This window comes from Pristiophorus japonicus, chromosome 2, assembly GCF_044704955.1.
Source record: "Pristiophorus japonicus isolate sPriJap1 chromosome 2, sPriJap1.hap1, whole genome shotgun sequence".
Classification (NCBI taxonomy): domain Eukaryota; kingdom Metazoa; phylum Chordata; class Chondrichthyes; family Pristiophoridae; genus Pristiophorus; species Pristiophorus japonicus.
The window spans coordinates 370511091-370530109 of NC_091978.1; the positions used below are offsets into that span (position 1 = coordinate 370511091).

The window sequence follows — 19019 nt, forward strand, 5'->3', positions numbered from 1 at the left end:
CAGTGTGTACCATCTACAAGATGCACTGCAGCAACTCGCCAAGGCTTCTTCGGCAGCACCTCCCAAACCCGTGACCTCTACCACCTAGAAGGACAAGGGCAGCAGGCGCATGGGAACACCACCACCTCCACGTTCCCCTCCGAGTCACACACCGTCCTGACTTGGAAATATATCGGCCGTTCCTTCATCGTCGCTGGGTCACAATCCTGGAACTCCCTCCCTAACAGCACTGTGGGAGCACCTTCACCACACGGACTGCAGCGGTTCAAGAAGGCAGCTCACCACCACCTTCTCAAGGGGCAATTAGGGATGGGCAATAAATGCCGGCCTTGCCAGCGATGCCCACATCCCAGAAACAAAGTTTGCTGTGACAGGCTGTGGGACGTCCTGGGGTTGCGACAGGCATTTTGTGATGGGCGAGAGTTAGCGCAAAGCAACACGATGTTGGGACTCACCCCTCGCAGGTTTTACTGCTGTGGCCTCCGTCTTTCAAATACAGGGAGAAATCGATCACACCGACCTGAAAGACCAACGGAACTTGCGTTAGGATGGCGTTACATCGCTTTACAACATTAAGATGGTGGGAGACAGCGCAGCCAATGTATCAAATAAATAAACGTTAACTGGCATCACAACCGATGCCTGCGTCTGCGCGCATACAGAGGCTGAACTCCAGGACATAGTCGACGTATTTACTGAGGTGTACGAAAGCATGGGCCTTACGCTAAACATCCGTAAGACAAAGGTCCTCCACCAGCCTGACCCCGCCGCACAGCACTGCCCCCCCCAGTCATCAAGATCCACGGCGCGGCCCTCGACAACGTGGACCATTTCCCATATCTCGGGAGCCTCCTATCAACAAGAGCAGACATCGACGACGAGATCCAACACCGCCTCCAGTACAGCCTTTGGTCACCTGAGGAAAAGAGTGTTTGAAGACCAGGCCCTCAAAACTGCCACCGAGCTCATGGTCTACAGAGCTGTAGTAATACCCGCCCTCCTGTATGGCTCAGAGACGTGGACCATGTACAGTAGACACCAGGTTAGCTGTAAGCTACATCTATAGTGTCAGCCGTGGCTCAGTGGGTCATACTCTCGCCTCTTGCAAAGAGATTTAGATAGGTTAAGCGAATGGGCTAAGGTTTGGCAGATGGAATACAATGTCGGAAAATGTGAGGTCATCCACCTTGGAAAAAAAAAACAGTAAAAGGGAATATTATTTGAATGGGGAGAAATTACAACATGCTGAGGTGCAGAGGGACCTGGGGGTCCTTGTGCATGAAACTCTTTTGGATCCCAAAAAGTTAGTTTGCAGGTGCAGCAGGTAATCAGGAAGGCGAATGGAATGTTGGCCTTCATTGCAAGAGGGATGGAGTACAAAAGCAGGGAGGTCCTGCTGCAACTGTACAGGGTATTGGTGAGGCCGCACCTGGAGTACTGCGTGCAGTTTTGGTCACCTTACTTAAGGAAGGATATACTAGCTTTGGAGGGGGTACAGAGACGATTCACTAGGCTGATTCCGGAGATGAGGGCGTTACCTTATGATGATAGATTGAGTAGACTGGGTCTTTACTCGTTGGAGTTCAGAAGGATGAGGGGTGATCTTATAGAAACATTTAAAGTAATGAAAGGGATAGACAAGATAGAGGCGGAGAGATTGTTTCCACTGGTCGGGGAGACTAGAACTAGGGGGCACAGCCTCAAAATACGGGGGAGCCAATTTAAAACCAAGTTGAGAAGTAATTTCTTCTCCCAGAGGGTTGTGAATCTGTGGAATTCTCTGCCCAAGGAAGCAGTTGAGGCTAGCTCATTGAATGTATTCAAGTCACAGATAGATAGATTTTTAACCAATAAGGGAATTAAGGGTTACGGGGAGCGGGCGGGTAAGTGGAGCTGAGTCCGCGGCCAGATCAGCCATGATCTTGTTGAATGGCGGAGCAGGCTCGAGGGGCTAGATGGCCTACTCCTGTTCCTAATTCTTATGTTCTTATGTTATGTTCTCTGAGTCAGAAGGTTGTGGGTTCAAGTCCCACTCCAGGGACTTGAGCACATAAATCGAGGCTGACACACCCAGTGCAGTACTGAGGGAGCACTGCACAGTCGGAGGGGCAGTAGTGAGGGAGCGCTGCACTGTCGCAGGGGCAGTACTGAGGGAGTGCCGCACTGTCGGAGGGGCGGTACTGAGGGAGTGCCGCACTGTCGGAGGGGCAGTACTGAGGGAGTGCCGCACTGTCGGAGGGGCAGTACTGAGGGAGCGCTGCACTGTCGCAGGGGCAGTACTGAGGGAGCGCCGCACTGTCGGAGGGGCAGTACTGAGGGAGTGCCGCACTGTCGGAGGGGCAGTACTGAGGGAGCGCTGCACTGTCGGAGGGGCGGTACTGAGGGAGCGCCGCACTGTCGGAGGGGCAGTACTGAGGGAGTGCCGCACTGTCGGAGGGGCAGTACTTGAGGGAGTGCCGCACTGTCGGAGGTGACATCTTTTGGATGAGACATTAAACTGAGGCCCTGTCTGCTTTCTCAGGATGATGTAAAAGATCCCACGGCACTATTTTACCCAAGAGCAGGGGAGTTATGGTGTGTGGAAAAAAATGCAGAAATGAGGCACCCTGACTGCATGTTGCCTGCAGGAAGAATTCATCGACACACCCAAGCTTCATTGCAGGACTACCTTTACACTGGGAGCTTTATTAAAAAAAGATCTTACGTTACATGTTTGCAAGATATTGGCTATAAAATGTGTTAGGGCACACCTCTTTCTGGATCATTGTTGGCGTGGATGATATCCAGAAGTCACGATACTGTCGTTATTCACTTCGTACCCAATAAACCTGGTAACAATCCGTACACAATGGCCCATATATGGGGGGGGGGGGGGGGGAAGGCATGCACGAGGACTGGGGTAAGGCACTTCGGCTGGGGGAGGGATGTACGGACTGGGGTAAGGCACTTTGGCTGGGGGAGGGATGTACGGTCTGGGGTAAGGCACTTTGGCTGGGGGAGGGATGTACGGTCTGGGGTAAGGCACTTCGGCTGGGGGAGGGATGTACGGACTGGGGTAAGGCACTTTGGCTGGGGGAGGGATGTACGGACTGGGGTAAGGCACTTTGACTGGGGGAGGGATGTACGGACTGGGGTAAGGCACTTTGACTGGGGGAGGGATGCACGGACTGGGGTAAGGCACTTTGGCTGGCCCTTGCTGTCTTCTGGGGAGCTCTGTCCTCTGTCGCTTCAGGAAGTCAAAGTGGATCGAGTTACATTTTGCAAAGTCAGTGAGACCTTGGGATGAGTGGTTCCAGTGACACATTCATGTGAAACTTCAGGATGTGGCTAATCCGCCAAGAGGACCAATCATGGACAAAGGGTGGAGCATGGCGGCCATTTTTGCAGTACAAATAAGCACGTCCATAAATGCCGGCCTTGCCAGTGACGCCCATATCCCAACAATGAATAAATAAAAATAAAAGATGGAGTTAGGATACAGATCAGCCGTGATCTCAATGAATGGCGGGTCAGGCTCGAGGGGTCGAATGGCCTCCGGTTCCTACCTGAGTATCTAAATCCTCTCCCTTCATACAGAGATTGACGTCGATCACGTTGAGCCCAACCAGGAGCCCAGCAATCACCGCTCCCTCCTCCTCCATCATCAAAGCGTTCGGCTCGTAGAATTCACTGGGGAGGAAGAAGATGATCAACATTGGAACATAAGAAATAGGAGCAGGAGTCGGCCATTCGGCCCCCCGAGCCTGCTCCGCCATTCAATATGATCATGGCTGATCTTTGACCTCAACTCCACTTTCCTGCACTATCCCCATATCCCTCGATTCCCTAAATATCCAAAAATCTATCGATCTCGGCCTTGAATATACTCAAAGACTGAGCCTCCACAGCCCTCTGGGGCAGAGAATTCCAAAGATTCACCACCCTCTGAGTGAAGAAATTCCTCCTCATCTCAGTCCTAAATGGTCGACCCCTTATCCTGAGACTGTGACCCCTGGTTCTAGACTCCCCAGCCCGGGGGAAACACCCTCCCTGCATCTACCCAGTCAATCCCCCTCAGAATCTTACATATCTCAATGAGATAACCTCTCATTCTTCTAAACTCCAGAGTATCAGCCCAATCTACTCAATCTTTCCTTATAGGACAACCCTCTCACCCCAGGGATCAGTCTGGTGAACATCGCAATGATCTGATGCAGTGTTGATCAGCTCTGCTGGGTGGGCCACAATGTCCGCATGCCAGACACGAGACTCCCAAAGCAAGCGCTCTACTAGGAACTCCTTCATGGCAAACGAGCCAAAGGTGGGCAGAGGAAACGTTACAGGGACACCCTCAAAGCCTCCCTGATAAAGTGCAACATCCCCACCGACACCTGGGAGTCCCTGGCCAAAGACCACCCTAAGTGGGGAAAGTGCATCCGGGAGGGCGCTGAGCACCTCGAGTCTCGTCGCCAAGAGCATGCAGAAACCAAGCGCAGGCAGCGGAAGGAGCGTGCGGCAAACCTGTCCCACCCTCCCCTTCCCTCAACCACTGTCTGTCCCACCTGTGACAGGGACTGTGGCTCCCATATTGGACTGTTCAGCCACCTAAGGACTCATTCTATGAGTGGAAGCAAGTCTTCCTCGATTCCGAGGGACTGCCTATGATGGGGATGATGCAAGTCAAAATCATTTTGCCCAACGACACCTGGGGGGGTGCCTTGTGCAAGCGTGGGGTGCTGGGATCTCTCTTCCCACTGCAATCAGCGGCCACACGCTCCGATTCCCACTCCACCCCCCCCCCCGTTCGGAGGAGCGGCTTTTAAACGGGAACAATGACAAAGCGCTGGTTAGTGGGAGGAGGAGGGATGGAATGGAATCAACGAGGTTACCCAAGGCCGGACCAACAATTGCTGACTACGGACAAACTGAAAACATTGGGAACACTCTCTCCCTCAACTAATGCAATGGCAAACAGCAGCCGGTTGAGTCAACGTTCTGAATTCAATGCATCTATAGAGCCGCCAACCAAGCAACCCATCACAGCACCAGAAATAAACATAAAGGAAACAACATACTGAGAGGCCACGTTATTTAGTAATATAAATGCCAGAGTTCTTCATTTAATTTCAGCAACAACACATTATATTACTAGGAAGTCACAATCGCTCCATGGCCCTCGTCCCTCCCTATCGCTGTAATCTCCTCCAGCCCCACAATCCTCCGAGATCTCTGCGCTCCTCCAATTCTGCCCTCTTGAGCATCCCCCGATTTCCATCGCTCCACCATCGGTGGCCGTGCGGTCTGCTGCCTGGGCCCCAAGCTCTGGAATTCTCTCCCTAAACCTCTCCGCCTCTCTACCTTTAAGACGCTCCTTAAAACCGACGTCTCTGACCAAGCTGTTGGGCCACCTGTACGGATAGCCCTTGTGTGGCTCGGAGTCAAATTTTGTTTGATAATCGCTCCTGTCAAGCGCCTTGGGACGTTTTACGACATTAAAGGCGCTATATAAATGAAGATTGTAAGAACCGTTAACCGCGCCACACAGTGAACCATTTCTATGGTGTAATGTATTTGCTTCGTGGGTTCTTTGCTTAAGAATTCATAGGAACACATTGCTATTAAGAACTAGTTGGTTTATTAAGGAATGGAAGATGCCTGTGCTGAGTTCTTTTAACGTGGAGTGGCCATTGCACACCGGCCACCACACGGGCTTGACGGCGCGAGGTCTTGGTCAAGTGGCAAGGGGATCCAAGACAACTGGAGACCAGGCACAGTAGTGCCTGCTTTATTAACAAAAGGTTTAACAACCACACGACACATTACCAGGTCATCCACCAGGCTCACAACCACCTGCCCCCATCGTGGATCCCCCGAACCCAACTGGCTGGGGTTTTATTGAGTCTCATGAACATCACGTGACTGGCTAAAGCCACTCCCAACTCAACAAACCTGTGAGTATCCTCACCGGTGCGTATATTACAGGTGAGGAGTCAGTTATCCCGTGGCAAGTTCCTATTCCCAAGGAGAAGAGCCCTTAAAGTCAACGTGCTAGAAATTCGTCTCCGGGCAGTTGCGCAGAACGGGCGGTGTTGGGTCGGGCCGCTCATTGACTGGAACGGAACATCAGACACTGCGTAAAACAGACCGCCGATCGATATCGCCCGCTTGGCACCGCTGCCCGAGACTAATTGCTCAGCCACGGTCCCCTTCCCTTCCCCACACCCCCAAAGGGAAAACGGAGTTTGCACCGAGGAGGTATTCGATCCTTTGCAATGTGGCTGTAAAACCAACCTCTGTTTGTGGGGGGTGTAAATCACGCCTTAACTCCCGCGGTTTGTTCAACTTATTCTCCCCGTAAATCCAACGGTGACTCAAACTGGTCAAGGACGAGTTTTTGAAATGTTTTTAAAAACTTTTACAGAGGGTCTGTTTACACAATGTTCCCGGTGCAGCCATAAATCCCTCACCGCCGGGAGGGAATATTAAACCGCTAACCTGAGGAGGTCCTTGCGATTAATCAACGCCTTCATATAATCAGACAGCTTCTTCTGCATCAGGGCCAGTCGTAGCCAGGCTCTGCCTCTCCCGACCGGCGTCCTGCAAACGGTCAAAGATCGACAATGTATCCGTCCGTGAAGACACAAAGACATGCATTTCTATAGCGCCTGTCATGGCCTCTGGACGTCCCAAATGTGATGTTGGTTAAGGGATAAATATTGGCCAGGACACCGGGGAGAACTCCCCTGCTCTCCTTCGAAGTAGGGCCATGGGATCTTTTACATCCACCCGAGAGAGCAGACTGGGCCTCGGTTTAACGTCTCATCCGAAAGACGGCATCTCCGACAGTGCGGCGCTCCCTCAGTACTGCCCCTCCGACAGTGCGGCGCTCCCTCAGTACTGCCCCTCCGACAGTGCGGCGCTCCCTCAGTACTGCTCTGGAGTATCAGCCCAGATTTTGTGCTCAAGTTCCTGGAGCGGGACTGGAACCCACAACCTTCTAATTCAGAGGCGAGTGTGCTGCCCACTGAGCCCCGGCTGACAGTAAAAACCTGTGAGTGCCTCAGGACACTTCACCGGTGAAAGGCACTATACAAATGCGAATTGGTGTTATTAAGGAGCAGTAATGGTTGTGGGCGTTCTGTACCCGAATGGATCGAGCAATTTGACTGGATGCAATATCGGACTTGAAATACTCACTTAAGACCCGGGAGGTCTTTGACACTGACTGTGATTTCTCCCGCTTCGGGACACAGTTTCTCCACCAGCTCCAGGGCCCCCCAAAACGACTTGTTCTGTCCCAGGAATGTTTTCTTAGCTGGTACAAGAACAAAACATCACAGTAACATTAGTAACAAATCACATCAGCCGGATCGCGTGCTTCATCCAGACTGAACACGCCTGGAATGTATGCAGCAGAGAGCATGCTCACTGGCTGTTCGAGCTGTTGATTGCGCGGAGGGAGGGGATTCCGGTACGGGCTGCTCTTGCACACTTTCCACGTTGCCATCCTCGTCTGCCGTCCGGACACGCCATGGCGCACCATCTTGCCGTCCGGAGGAGGCAGGGATCCCCATTGGAGTGCCCTCTACGCGGGAGTCCTCCCTCTATTTATTGGGGACTTGGCCTGCAGGGTGTTGCACGGGGCAGTCCGGTGCAATCGGTTTTTAAGTCGGTTCACGGGCTCCCAGGCCGCCTGTAATTTCTGCCATCTGGAGGAGTCCGTGTCCCATGTGTATGTTCAGTGTGTGAGGTTGCAGCCCCTCTTCCAATATTTGAAGGGGCTGCTCCTCAGTCCCACACTCCTGATCTTTGGGCACCCTGTGTGGAGGGGAGCGGGCAGGTCGGAAGGCCTCCTCGTAGGACTGCTCCTGGGCCTGGCCAAGGGGGCCATCAGCCGGTCCAGGCAGCGGGCGGTCGAGGGGGTCATTCAGCCCGACTGCCTGCCTCTCTTCCGCGGTTACATCCGAGCCAGGGTGCCCCTGGAGATAGAACACGTGGTGTCCACCGGTACGCTCGTGGCCTTCCGCGAGAGGTGGGCACCGGAGGGACTGGAGAGCATCATCTCAACAGGGAATAGAATTTTAATTTAATTTGATTTATCAAGGTTCCCTTTAATGTTAATCTGTGGGGTTTTGTGCCCTTACAAAAAGGGGCACTTGAATTAACGATCTACCAAAACAGTTGTAGAGCTGTTGAGTGGCTTATCCAGTCACGTGATGTTCACAAGACTCAATAAAACCCCAGCCAGTTGGGTTCGGGGGATCCACGATGGGGCAGGTGGTTGTAAGCCTGGTGGATGAACCAGTAATGTGTCGTGTGATTGTTAAACCTTTGCTAATAAACCAACTAGTTCTTAATAGCAATGTGTTGCTATGAATTCTTAAGCAAAGAACCCTTGAAGCAAATACAATACAGAATTTAACAAGCAAATCAAACTTCAGAAGGCACTCGAGGTGAATCAGTCAGTCGGTCAAAACGGAGTTAATGGATTGTCCCGAGTGATGCAGGAAATTAGACCCAAAAGAGTTGTGGACATTGAGTTAAATTGCTTCACTGTCTGTACAGGGCTTGTACAGGTAGTTTCAGAGCTGGAGATAGCCGCTAAGCCTCGAAACTGAGAAACCAACAGCTCTCAAGGCAGAGAACATAATTTAAAAAAAACAGAAATGGGCGCTCTCCACAATCGCACAGCACAGGGGGCCATTCGGCCCATCATGCCCGTGTCGGTTCTGAGACAGAGCGATCCAATCAGTCCCACTCTTTCCCCACAGCCCGGCACATTTCTCCTTTTCCAGTATTTATCCAATTCCCCGTTTGAAAGTTACTATTGAATCTGCTCCCACCGCCCTTTCAGGCAGCGCGTTCCCGATCACAACAACTCGCTGTGTAAAAACATTCTCCCCATCTCCCCCTCTGGTTCTGTTACCAATCACCTTAAATCCATGTCCCCTGGTTACCGACCCTCCTGCCCCTGGAAACAGTCTCTCCTTCTTTACTCTATCAAAACCCTTGATCATAGAAACACAGAAAGTAGGTGCAGGATCAGGCCATTCGGCCCTTCGAGTCTGATCATGGCTGATCATGCAACTTCAGTACCCCATTCCTGCTTTCTCTCCATACCCCCTGATCCCTTTAGCCCTAAGGGCCACATCTAACTCTCTTTTGAATATATCTAACGAACTGGCCTCAACAACTTTCTGTGGTAGAGAATTCCACAGGTTCACAATTCTCTGGGTGAAGAAGTTTCTCCTCATCTCGGTCCTAAATGGCTTACCCCTTATCCTCAGACTGTGACCCCTGGTTCTGGACTTCCCCAACATCGGGAACATTCTTCCTGCATCTGACCTGTCCAATCCCATCAGAATTTTATATGTTTCTATGAGATCTCCTCATTCTTCTAAATTCCAGTGAATATAAGCCTAGTCGATCCAGTCTTTCTTCATATATCAGTCCTGCTATCCCGGGAATCAGTCTGGTGAACTTTCGCTGCACTCCCTCAATAGCAAGAATGTCATTCCTCAGATTAGGAGACCAAAACTGAACACAATATTCAAGGTGTGGCCTCACCAAGGCCCTGTACAACTGCAGTAAGACCTCCCTGCTCCTGTACTCAAATCCACTAGCTATGAAGGCCAACACACCATTTGCCTTCTTCACCGCCTGCTGTACCTGCATGCCAACTTTCAATGACTGATGTACCATGGCACCCGGGTCTCGTTGCACCTCCCCTTTTCCTAATCTGTCACCATTCAGATAATATTCTGCCTTCCTGTTTTTGCCACCAAAGTGGATAACCTCACATTTATCCACATTATACTGCATCTGCCATGCATTTGCCCACTCACCTAACCTGTCCAAGTCACCCTGCAGCTTCCTAGCATCCTCCTCCCAGTTCATACTGTCATCCAGTTTAGTGCCATCTGCAAACTTGGAGATATTACACTCAATTCCTTCATCTAAATCATTAATGTATATTGTAAAGAGCTGGGGTCCCAGCACTGAGCCCTGCGGCACCCCACTAGTCACTGTCTGCCATTCTGCAAAGGACCCATTTATCCCAACTCTCTGCTTCCTGTCTGCCAACCAGTTCTCTATCCACGTCAGTACATTACCCCCAATACCATGCGCTTAGATTTTGTACACTAATCTCTTGTATGCAAAACTTTGACTTTGTGGATCACTTTGAACAGCTCGATCTAATCTCTCCTTTAACCTTCTCTGCTCCAAGGAGAACTACCCCAGCCTCTCCACATATCACAATCTTGGCATTTTCCCTTTCCAGACACACACTGAGCTGTCTATTGTCGGCATTTTCTGATCTTACTTTAGATTCTGCCACGTGCAGATTTTTTCCTTTAACTTCAAATTCACAGTAGCTTTTAAAGAATGTCCCTTTTTGTATAAGGTTAAGGTTTGAGCAATAAATCTACCCCTGGAGATTAGTTTTATTACAGTATCAGGGAATGTTTCAGTCTCACTGTTTAAAGCTGGAATATTAAACAAAAAGTAAAGGCCAGTCTGGCACACTTGGGATTTCATAGACCTCAATTTTAAAATTCTCACCCTTATTTTCAAATCCCTCCATGGTCTCGCCCCTCCCTATCTCTGTAATCTCCTCCAGCCCCACAACCCCCGAGATCTCTGCGCTCCTCTAATTCTGCCCTCTTGAGCTTCCCTTGATTATAATCGCTCCACCATCGGTGGCCGTGCCTTCTGCTGCCTGGGCCCCAAGCTCTGGAACGCCCTCCCTAAACCTCTCTGCCCCTCTATCTCTCTCTCTCCTCCTTTAAGACACTCCTTAAAACCGACCTCTTTGACCAAGCTTCTGGTCACCTGCCCCAACATCTCCTTATGTGGCTCGGTGTCAAATTCTGTCTGATGACGCTCCTTGGGACGTTTCACTGCAATGAAGGCGCTATATAAATGCAAGCTGCTGTTGTTGTTGGGACAATGTGTAGCGGTAGCTAGCCCTGGGCGGTAAACTAACAATAGCCAGATCACGCGCCCGTCTTATAGCCCCTGCCCGATCTTCCTGTACGGACGGGGCGTAAACCAGACGATCCATCCTCCGACGCCAGTATTCTGGCTAGCAGTGAAGGTTCGAACTTACCCCATAAAGTGAGAAGTTACGGGACTAATCACACACAGAGACTGCGCTTTCATAAACCAGCGCACGCGGCAGAATAAGTGCCGTACATTTGCTCTTGTGAAGCACTTTGGTTGCTCTCACCATTTACACACTCCAAATAAGTTGACAAAATAAAAATCTGTCGCTGAAGATAAAGGGCCGGAGGTGCGCAGTGTGCGGGGGGCCGAAATTCAGCAACGTAAGAAAGCTGGCTCGCTTGCGATTATTTCTCTGCACTGACCGCACGGAGCCTTGATACGGTCGGAAGAGCCACTTTCAGGACTTCTGAAATTTCTTCAAAGTCCCCGAGGAAATGTGCCATAATGGGGGGGGCGGGCCATAGGCTCAAAGCCCGGCTGATTGGCTGAAGGTGTGTCGGACCGAGACCCCGCCGCGGTCAGTCAGCGTGGTGATGTCACAGCGCGTGTACGTCCCCACGGCTCGCCGCCCTCCGATATAGGGGGGGGGGGATTCTGTCATTTTATACCATCGGCCACTGGGTCACCAGGGAGGGTTTCGGCCGGGGTGCATGTCAGGCTGCCCGTTGGCAGCCCAGCCGAACCTGGGGGCAGTATTTTGCCGGTCGATTGGGGGCAGCACGGGGGAGGGGGAGGGGGGAGGGGGGGCGCGATTTCTGCAGCTGAACTGAGGGGGGGAAAGAATTTTTACGCTGAGGGAAAGTGCTGGTGCGCGTTCTGATGGCGCGCTTTCGGCGGTGATCACAATCGGGCGGGATCGGGGCCGGGCTAAAACATCTCCGATCTGAATTTGGGTCAAGTCGGACAGTTGAGCCCAAAGCAGCGGCCACGGAATTCCCACGTGCGAATTTTGCCCCCTATGTCTCTCCTCCGGAGGTCCGATCTCCATTTCCCCCCCACTACCCCGATCTGTCCCCTACCCCCAATCTCTCCCCCCACCCCCATCTTTCCCCCCCTCCACTTCCCCAATCCTCCTCCCCTCCCCCCCCCAATCTCTCCCCCTCCTCCTCTTTCCCAATCCTCCTCCCCTCCCTTCCATCATTCCCCCATCCTCCTCCTCCAATCTCCCCCCACCCCCCCCTCCTCTCAGGGGCCAGGGCAATGTGGTAAAGGCCCAAGGCTGAGCATCCTACGATTGAAGAGAGGTGGGTGTATCGTGGGGGGTTTCTCGCAACCTTTGGGGAGAGGAGCACCGAGGAGGACCCAGGAGGACGGGCCCCGAAATTTTTGGGCCATCAATCACCCACTCCCCAGTCGGAATGCCTGTCCAATCAAACAATCCCCTCCTACCTTCCCCAGCCCAATCAAATCCTTCTGTAACGGATGAACGTGTGGTAATGCTCAAAGGTTTGTAGAGCTGTTGGGCGCCAGAGGGACAGGAGTGCATTATCACCCCCGGCAACCAAATTTTAATTTTATTTTTAATGTCTAAAACTTAATTTGTTTATTGTGCCAGTTTTTGCGCTCCCCCCCCACCCCCCCACACACCTTGGTACATCAGTCATTGAAGGTTGGCATGCAGGTACAGCAGGCGGTTAAGAAAGCAAATGGCATGTTGGCCTTCATAGCGAGGGGATTTGAGTACAGGGGCAGGGAGGTGTTACTACAGTTGTACAGGGCCTTGGTGAGGCCACACCTGGAGTATTGTGTACAGTTTTGGTCTCCTAATCTGAGGAAGGACATTCTTGCTATTGAGGGAGTGCAGCGAAGGTTCACCAGACTGATTCCCGGGATGGCGGGACTGACCTATCAAGAAAGACTGGATCAACTGAGCTTGTATTCACTGGAGTTCAGAAGAATGAGAGGGGACCTCATAGAAACGTTTAAAATTCTGACTGGATTGGACAGGTTAGATGCAGGAAGAATGTTCCCAATGTTGGGAAAGTCCAGAACCAGGGGTCACAGTCTAAGGATAAGGGGGAAGCCATTTAGGACCGAGATGAGGAGAAACTTCTTCACCCAGAGAGTGGTGAACCTGTGGAATTCTCTACCACAGAAAGTTGTTGAGGCCAATTCACTAAATATATTCAAAAAGAAGTTAGATGTAGTCCTTACTACTAGGGGGATCAAGGGGTATGGCGAGAAAGCAGGAATGGGGTACTGAAGTTGCATGTTCAGCCATGAACTCATTGAATGGCGGTGCAGGCTCAAAGGGCCAAATGGCCTACTCCTGCACCTATTTTCTATGTTTCTATGTTTATAAAGGGGCTGCAGGAGGGGTCAAAACTAAAAATCATGGTTTCAAAACTAGTATTAAAACACTCTACCTAAACGCACGCAGCATTCGAAATAAAGTAAATGAGTTGACGGCACAAATCATTACAAATGGGTATGATTTGGTGGCCATTACAGAAACATGGTTGCAGGGTGGCCAAGACTGGGAATTAAACATACAGGGGTATCTGACAATTCGGAAAGATAGACAAGAAGGGAAAGGAGGTGGGGTAGCTCTGTTAATAAAGGATGATATCAGGGCAGTTGTGGGAGACGATATTGGCTCTAATGAACAAAATGTTGAATTATTGTGGGTGGAGATTAGAGATAATAAGGGGAAAAAGTCACTGGTGGGCGTGGTTTATAGGCCCCCAAATAATTACTTCACGGTGGGGCGGACAATAATCAAGGGAATAATGGAGGCATGTGAAAAAGGAACGGCAGTAATCTTGGGGGATTTTAACCTACATATCGATTGGTCAAATCAAATCGCACGGGGTAGCCTTGAGGAGGAATTCATTGAATGCATACGGGACTGTTTCTTAGAACAGTATGTTACAGAATCTACAAGGGAGCAAGCTATCTTAGATCTGGTCCTGTGTAGAGACAAGAATAATAAACGATCTCCTAGTAAAAGATCCTCTTGGAATGAGTGATCACAGTATGGTTGAATTTGTAATATAGATTGAGGGTGAGGAAGTAGTGTCTCAAACGTACTATGCTGAAACAAAGGGGACTACAGTGGAATACAGTGGCTAAAGTAGACTGGAAACACAGACTAAACGGTGGCATAATTGAGGAACAGTGGAGGACTTTTAAGGAGCTCTTTGATAGTGCTCAACAAAAATATATTCCAGTGAAAAAGAAAGGCGGTAAGAGAAGGGATAACCAGCCGTGAATAACCAAGGAAATAAAGGAGAGTATCAAATTAAAAACCAATGCGTATAAGGTGGCCAAGGTTAGTGGGAAACGAGAATATTGGGAAAATTTTAAACGACAGCAAAGAATGACTAAGAAAGCAATAAAGAAAGGAAAGATAGATTATGAAAGTAAACTTGCGCAAAACATAAAAACAGATAGTAAAAGCTTTTACCGATATATAAAACGCAAAAGAGTGACTAAAGTAAATTTTGGTCCCTTAGAAGATGAGAAGGGGGATTTAATAATGGGAAATGTGGAAATGGCTGAGACCTTAAACAATTATTTTGCTTCGGTCTTCACAGTGGAAGACACAAAAACCATGCCAAAAATTGCTGGTCACAGGAATGTGGGAAAGGTATTAAAAGAGATGGCGGAAGTTATAGCAGATGCATTCATTATAATCTACCAAAATTCTCTGGACTCTGGGGAGGTACCAGCGGATTGGAAAGCAGCTAATGTAACGCCTCTGTTTAAAAAAAGGGGGCAGACAAAAGGCAAGTAACTATAGGCCGGTTAGTTTAACATCTGTAGTGGGGAAAATGCTTGAAGCTATCATTAAGGAAGAAATAGCGGAACATCTAGATAGGAATAGTGCAATCAGCTGACGCAACATGGATTCATGAAGGGGAAATCATGTTTAACTAATTTACTGGAATTCTTTGAGGATATAACGAACATGGTGGATAGAGGTGTACTGATGGATGTGGTGTATTTAGATTTCCAAAAGGCATTCGACAAAAGGTTACTGCAGAAGATAAAGGTACGTGGAGTCAGAGGAAATGTATTAGCATGGATCGAGAATTGGCTGGCTAACAGAAAAGAGAGTCGGGATAAATGGGTCCTTTTCGGGTTGGAAATTGGTGGTTAGTGGTGTGCCACAGGGATCGGTGCTGGGACCACAACTGTTTACAATATACATAGATGACCTGGAAGAGGGGACAGAGTGTAGTGTAACAAAATTTGCAGATGACACAAAGATTAGTGGGAAAGCGGGTTGTGTAGAGGACACAGAGAGGCTGCAAAGAGATTTAGATAGGTTAAGCGAATGGGCTAAGGTTTGGCAGATGGAACACAATGTCGGAAAATGTGAGGTCATCCACCTTGGGGAAAAAAAAAAACAGTAAAAGGGAATATTATTTGAATGGGGAGAAATTACAACATGCTGCGGTGCAGAGGGACCTGGGGGTCCTTGTGCATGAATCCCAAAAAGTTAGTTTGCAGGTAATCAGGAAGACGAATGAAATGTTGGCCTTCATTGCGACAGGGATGGAGTACAAAAGCAGGGAGGTCTTGCTGCAACTGTACAGGGTATTGGTGAGGCCGCACCTGGAGTACTGCGTGCAGTTTTGGTCACCTTACTTAAGGAAGGATATACTGGCTTTGGAGGGGGTACAGAGACAATTCACTAGGCTGATTCCGGAGATGAGGGGGTTACCTTATGATGATAGATTGAGTAGACTGGGTCTTTACTTGTTGGAGTTCAGAAGGATGAGGGGTGATCTTATAGAAACATTTAAAATAATGAAAGGGATGGACAAGATAGAGGCAGAGAGGTTGTTTCCACTGGTCGGGGAGACTAGAACTAGGGGTCACAGTCTCAAAATACGGGGGAGCCAATTTAAAACCGAGTTGAGAAGGAATTTCTTCTCCCAGAGGGTTGTGAATCTGTGGAATTCTCTGCCCAAGGAAGCAGTTGAGGCTAGCTCATTGAATGTATTCAAGTCACAGATAGATAAATTTTTAACCAATAAGGTAATTAAGGGTTATGGGGAGCGGGCGGGTAAGTGGAGCTGAGTCCACGGCCAGATCAGCCATGATCTTGTTGAATGGCGGAACAGGCTCGAGGGGCTAGATGGCCTCCTCCTGTTCCTAATTCCTATGGTCTTATGTTCTTATGATTTGTGTTTTTAGTGCCCTCAAAAAAAAAAGAAGAAAAAAAAAACAAGGGGGCACTTGTTTGAAAGTGTTTGGTGTGCCCCCCTCCCCGCCCCTTTACTCAGTTGTAGTTGTAGAGCTGTTGCATTGTGAGTGGCTTAGCCAGTCACCTGATGTTCACAAGACTCAATAAAACCCCAGCCAGTTGGGTTCGGGGGATCCACGATGGGGCAGGTGGTTGTGAGCCTGGTGGATGAACCGGTAATGTGTCGTGTGATTGTTAAACCTTTTGCTAATAAACCAACTAGTTCTTAATAGCAATGTGTTGCTATAAATTCTTCAGCAAAGAACCCATGAAGCAAATACATGACAGCCCCTAATACCGCCCACTGCTGCAGGCGGAGAACGTTTTGTGGAGAGACTGGAGAAGCTGAGCGCCTTCTCCTCACCATAGCCTTGCCTCCCAAAAATGCATTTGGAAAAAACGCTCGAAATAAATGGCGGCCTGGTCGCGAAGCAGAGGGCACGGATTGAAGGTGATGGGCAGAGGAAGGAGATTAATTTTGACATATTTTGTCTCTTACATCCGTGATGTCTGACTGAACGTGAAAGGCAACACGTGCTGAATTCCCAGTCGCTGCGGGGAGGCAGGAGCCAGGGCCGAACTCACCTTTAAGGCCGTGCTTGAGGCAGTGTTCCATCACCACGAAGAACTGCTGGAGTGGGGCGTAGTCCGAGTCTAGAGAGCGCCCCAAGTTCAAGGCTGATTCAATCAGACCTTTGATGCTCAGCTTGGCCATGTTCATTAAGTTCAGCCGCTCGATGGCGATGGGATCCTTGGGGTCTGAAAAAGTATTAAAAAAATATATATTTTTTAAAGTTTACAGCTCGTGCACAAGGCCACAGAGACCCAAGTAAAAGTAATTCAAGATATTTTTATACTATTTAAAAACACAAAAAATGCTAGTGGATATCGAACAGGGACATCGATGCTCCAGTCATGTAACTGAATTCCCTCATCCTCGGTACCGTTGTCGTAAATCTCCTCCGCACCCAGTCCATGGCCTTGACAAGTCTTCTGCACTCAGTCCAGAGAGATAGCCAGACCATAAAAGCCTTGTGTGCAAGGTCAACCGAAAGAATGCTATAAACACTGAAGGCATCTAGTGATATGGATCAATTGAAAGCGTCTTTACCTCAATTCACCAAATAAACACTGAGCAAATCGGCCCTTCAGCCCCTCCATTCAGTGATCTGTGGCTGATTTGTGACCTACATTCATCTACCCACCTTTGGCCCATATTCCTGAATACCTTTGGTTAGCAGAGATCTATCAGTTTCAGATTTAAAATTCACAATTGTTCGAGCATCGATTGACGTTTCGCAGAAGAGCACGTCAAGCTTTGACCATCCGGTGTGTGTGTGTGTATATATATATAATATAAGAGATGTTTCCGAATTGCAAGGCTCCAGTGTTCTGGTGAGGGGCAAGAGTGCCATCATCCAGGGCCGTAAACCGTGTCCTCTCCGGGTGCATGCGATGTGCCCGAAGAGGCCCCGCAGGTTCCACGTCCAGGCCCGCGAAGCGCATGCGTCTAAAGCTGACACTTTCCATCAGTCCAAAAGAATTGTGACAAATCGGGGGTATCCCCGGGGCAGAGATTGGGCTATTTGCCCAATGCATGTCCTTCAAACTCTTACGCCTGGTAACAGCATCGAGGCCCTACTTTTACCAGCAAAAAAATTTTAAAAGACAGAAAAACGATATTTTATCACAAATTTTTATATTAAAAACTCTGTCCATAAAGGCAAGTTTATTTTTAAGCCTATTAAAACATCAATTCAAAAAAATTTTTTTTTCCAAAACATTTAATTTAATTTCAATTAATTTTAAACATGTGCGGTGTTTTTAAAAAAAAAAAATTGTGTGTTGTGTTTGTGTTTTTGGGGGTGTTCTCATTGATAGTAATCAGAGCTTGGTACAAACAGGGCTCCCATGACTATCAACGAGAATACTCCATGTTGATTGGTGGTCCACGTGACCCCGGGATACGTGGGCCCCTGCGCTGGGCTGCGCATCTACGCCTCGGAGCGCGAGTGTTCGTTCCTCCGGGACCACCAGGGACTTCCGCAAAAAAATTCCGGCCAGAGGCGTCCGTCCGCGGGAAGCCTGCGACCACAATTTCTGGCCCCGAATGTTTCTGGGGAACCGTGGTCATGATCATCAGAGCTTTGAAGGGAATACTTATTACTGTACTTGAACCAAATATAACAATGTGCCTTTATATAGCGCCTTTAGCTGTAGTAAAACGGCCCAAGGTGCATCACAGGAGCGACTGTCAAGACAAAATTTGACACCAAGCCCCAGGAGGAGATATTAGGGTTTTAAGGAATGTTTTCAGAGCGAGAGCGAGAGAGAGAGAGAGAGAGAGAGAGAGAGCGAGAGAGAGAGAGCGAGAGAGAGAGAGCGAGAGAGAGAGAGCGAGAGAGAGAGAGCGAGAGAGAGAGAGCGAGAGAGAGAGAGCGAGAGAGAGAGAGCGAGAGAGAGAGAGAGCGAGAGAGACGTTCGCTAATTTTTCAAGCTACATTTCTCAGAACTAGTCATAGTAGATGCTGCCAGCTTCTCCACAGATTGAAAGACTTGCATTTCCATAGCGCCTTTCTCGACCACCGGACGTCTCAAAGCGCTTTACAGCTAATGAAGTACTTTTGGAGTGGAGCCAATTTGAGCACAGCAAGCTCCCACAAACAGCAATGTGATCATGACCAGATAATTTGTTTTAGTGATGTTGATTGAGGGATAAATATTGGCCCCAGGACACCGAGGAGAACTCCCCTGCTCTTCTTTGAAATAATGCCATGGGATCTTTTAAGTCCACCTGAGAGGCCAGACGGAGCCTCAGTTTATCATCTCATCCGAAAGA

The 19019-nt window shown here is 49.3% G+C and overlaps 1 protein-coding gene across 6 annotated transcripts in view; it reads right to left on the reverse strand.

Annotated features, from left to right (window-relative positions):
* rufy3 (RUN and FYVE domain containing 3) overlaps window positions 1-19019 on the reverse strand; it is a 113213-nt gene that overhangs the window by 42299 nt on the left and 51895 nt on the right. For all 6 annotated transcript variants that reach the window (XM_070873061.1, XM_070873054.1, XM_070873068.1 and 3 more), the window contains exons 2-6: window positions 16766-16939; window positions 7177-7294; window positions 6475-6576; window positions 3546-3669; window positions 456-520 (exon numbers count right to left, since the gene is read on the reverse strand). In XM_070873061.1, coding sequence (XP_070729162.1) covers window positions 456-520; window positions 3546-3669; window positions 6475-6576; window positions 7177-7294; window positions 16766-16939 — 583 coding nt within the window. The remainder of the gene's footprint in view (window positions 1-455; window positions 521-3545; window positions 3670-6474; window positions 6577-7176; window positions 7295-16765; window positions 16940-19019) is intronic.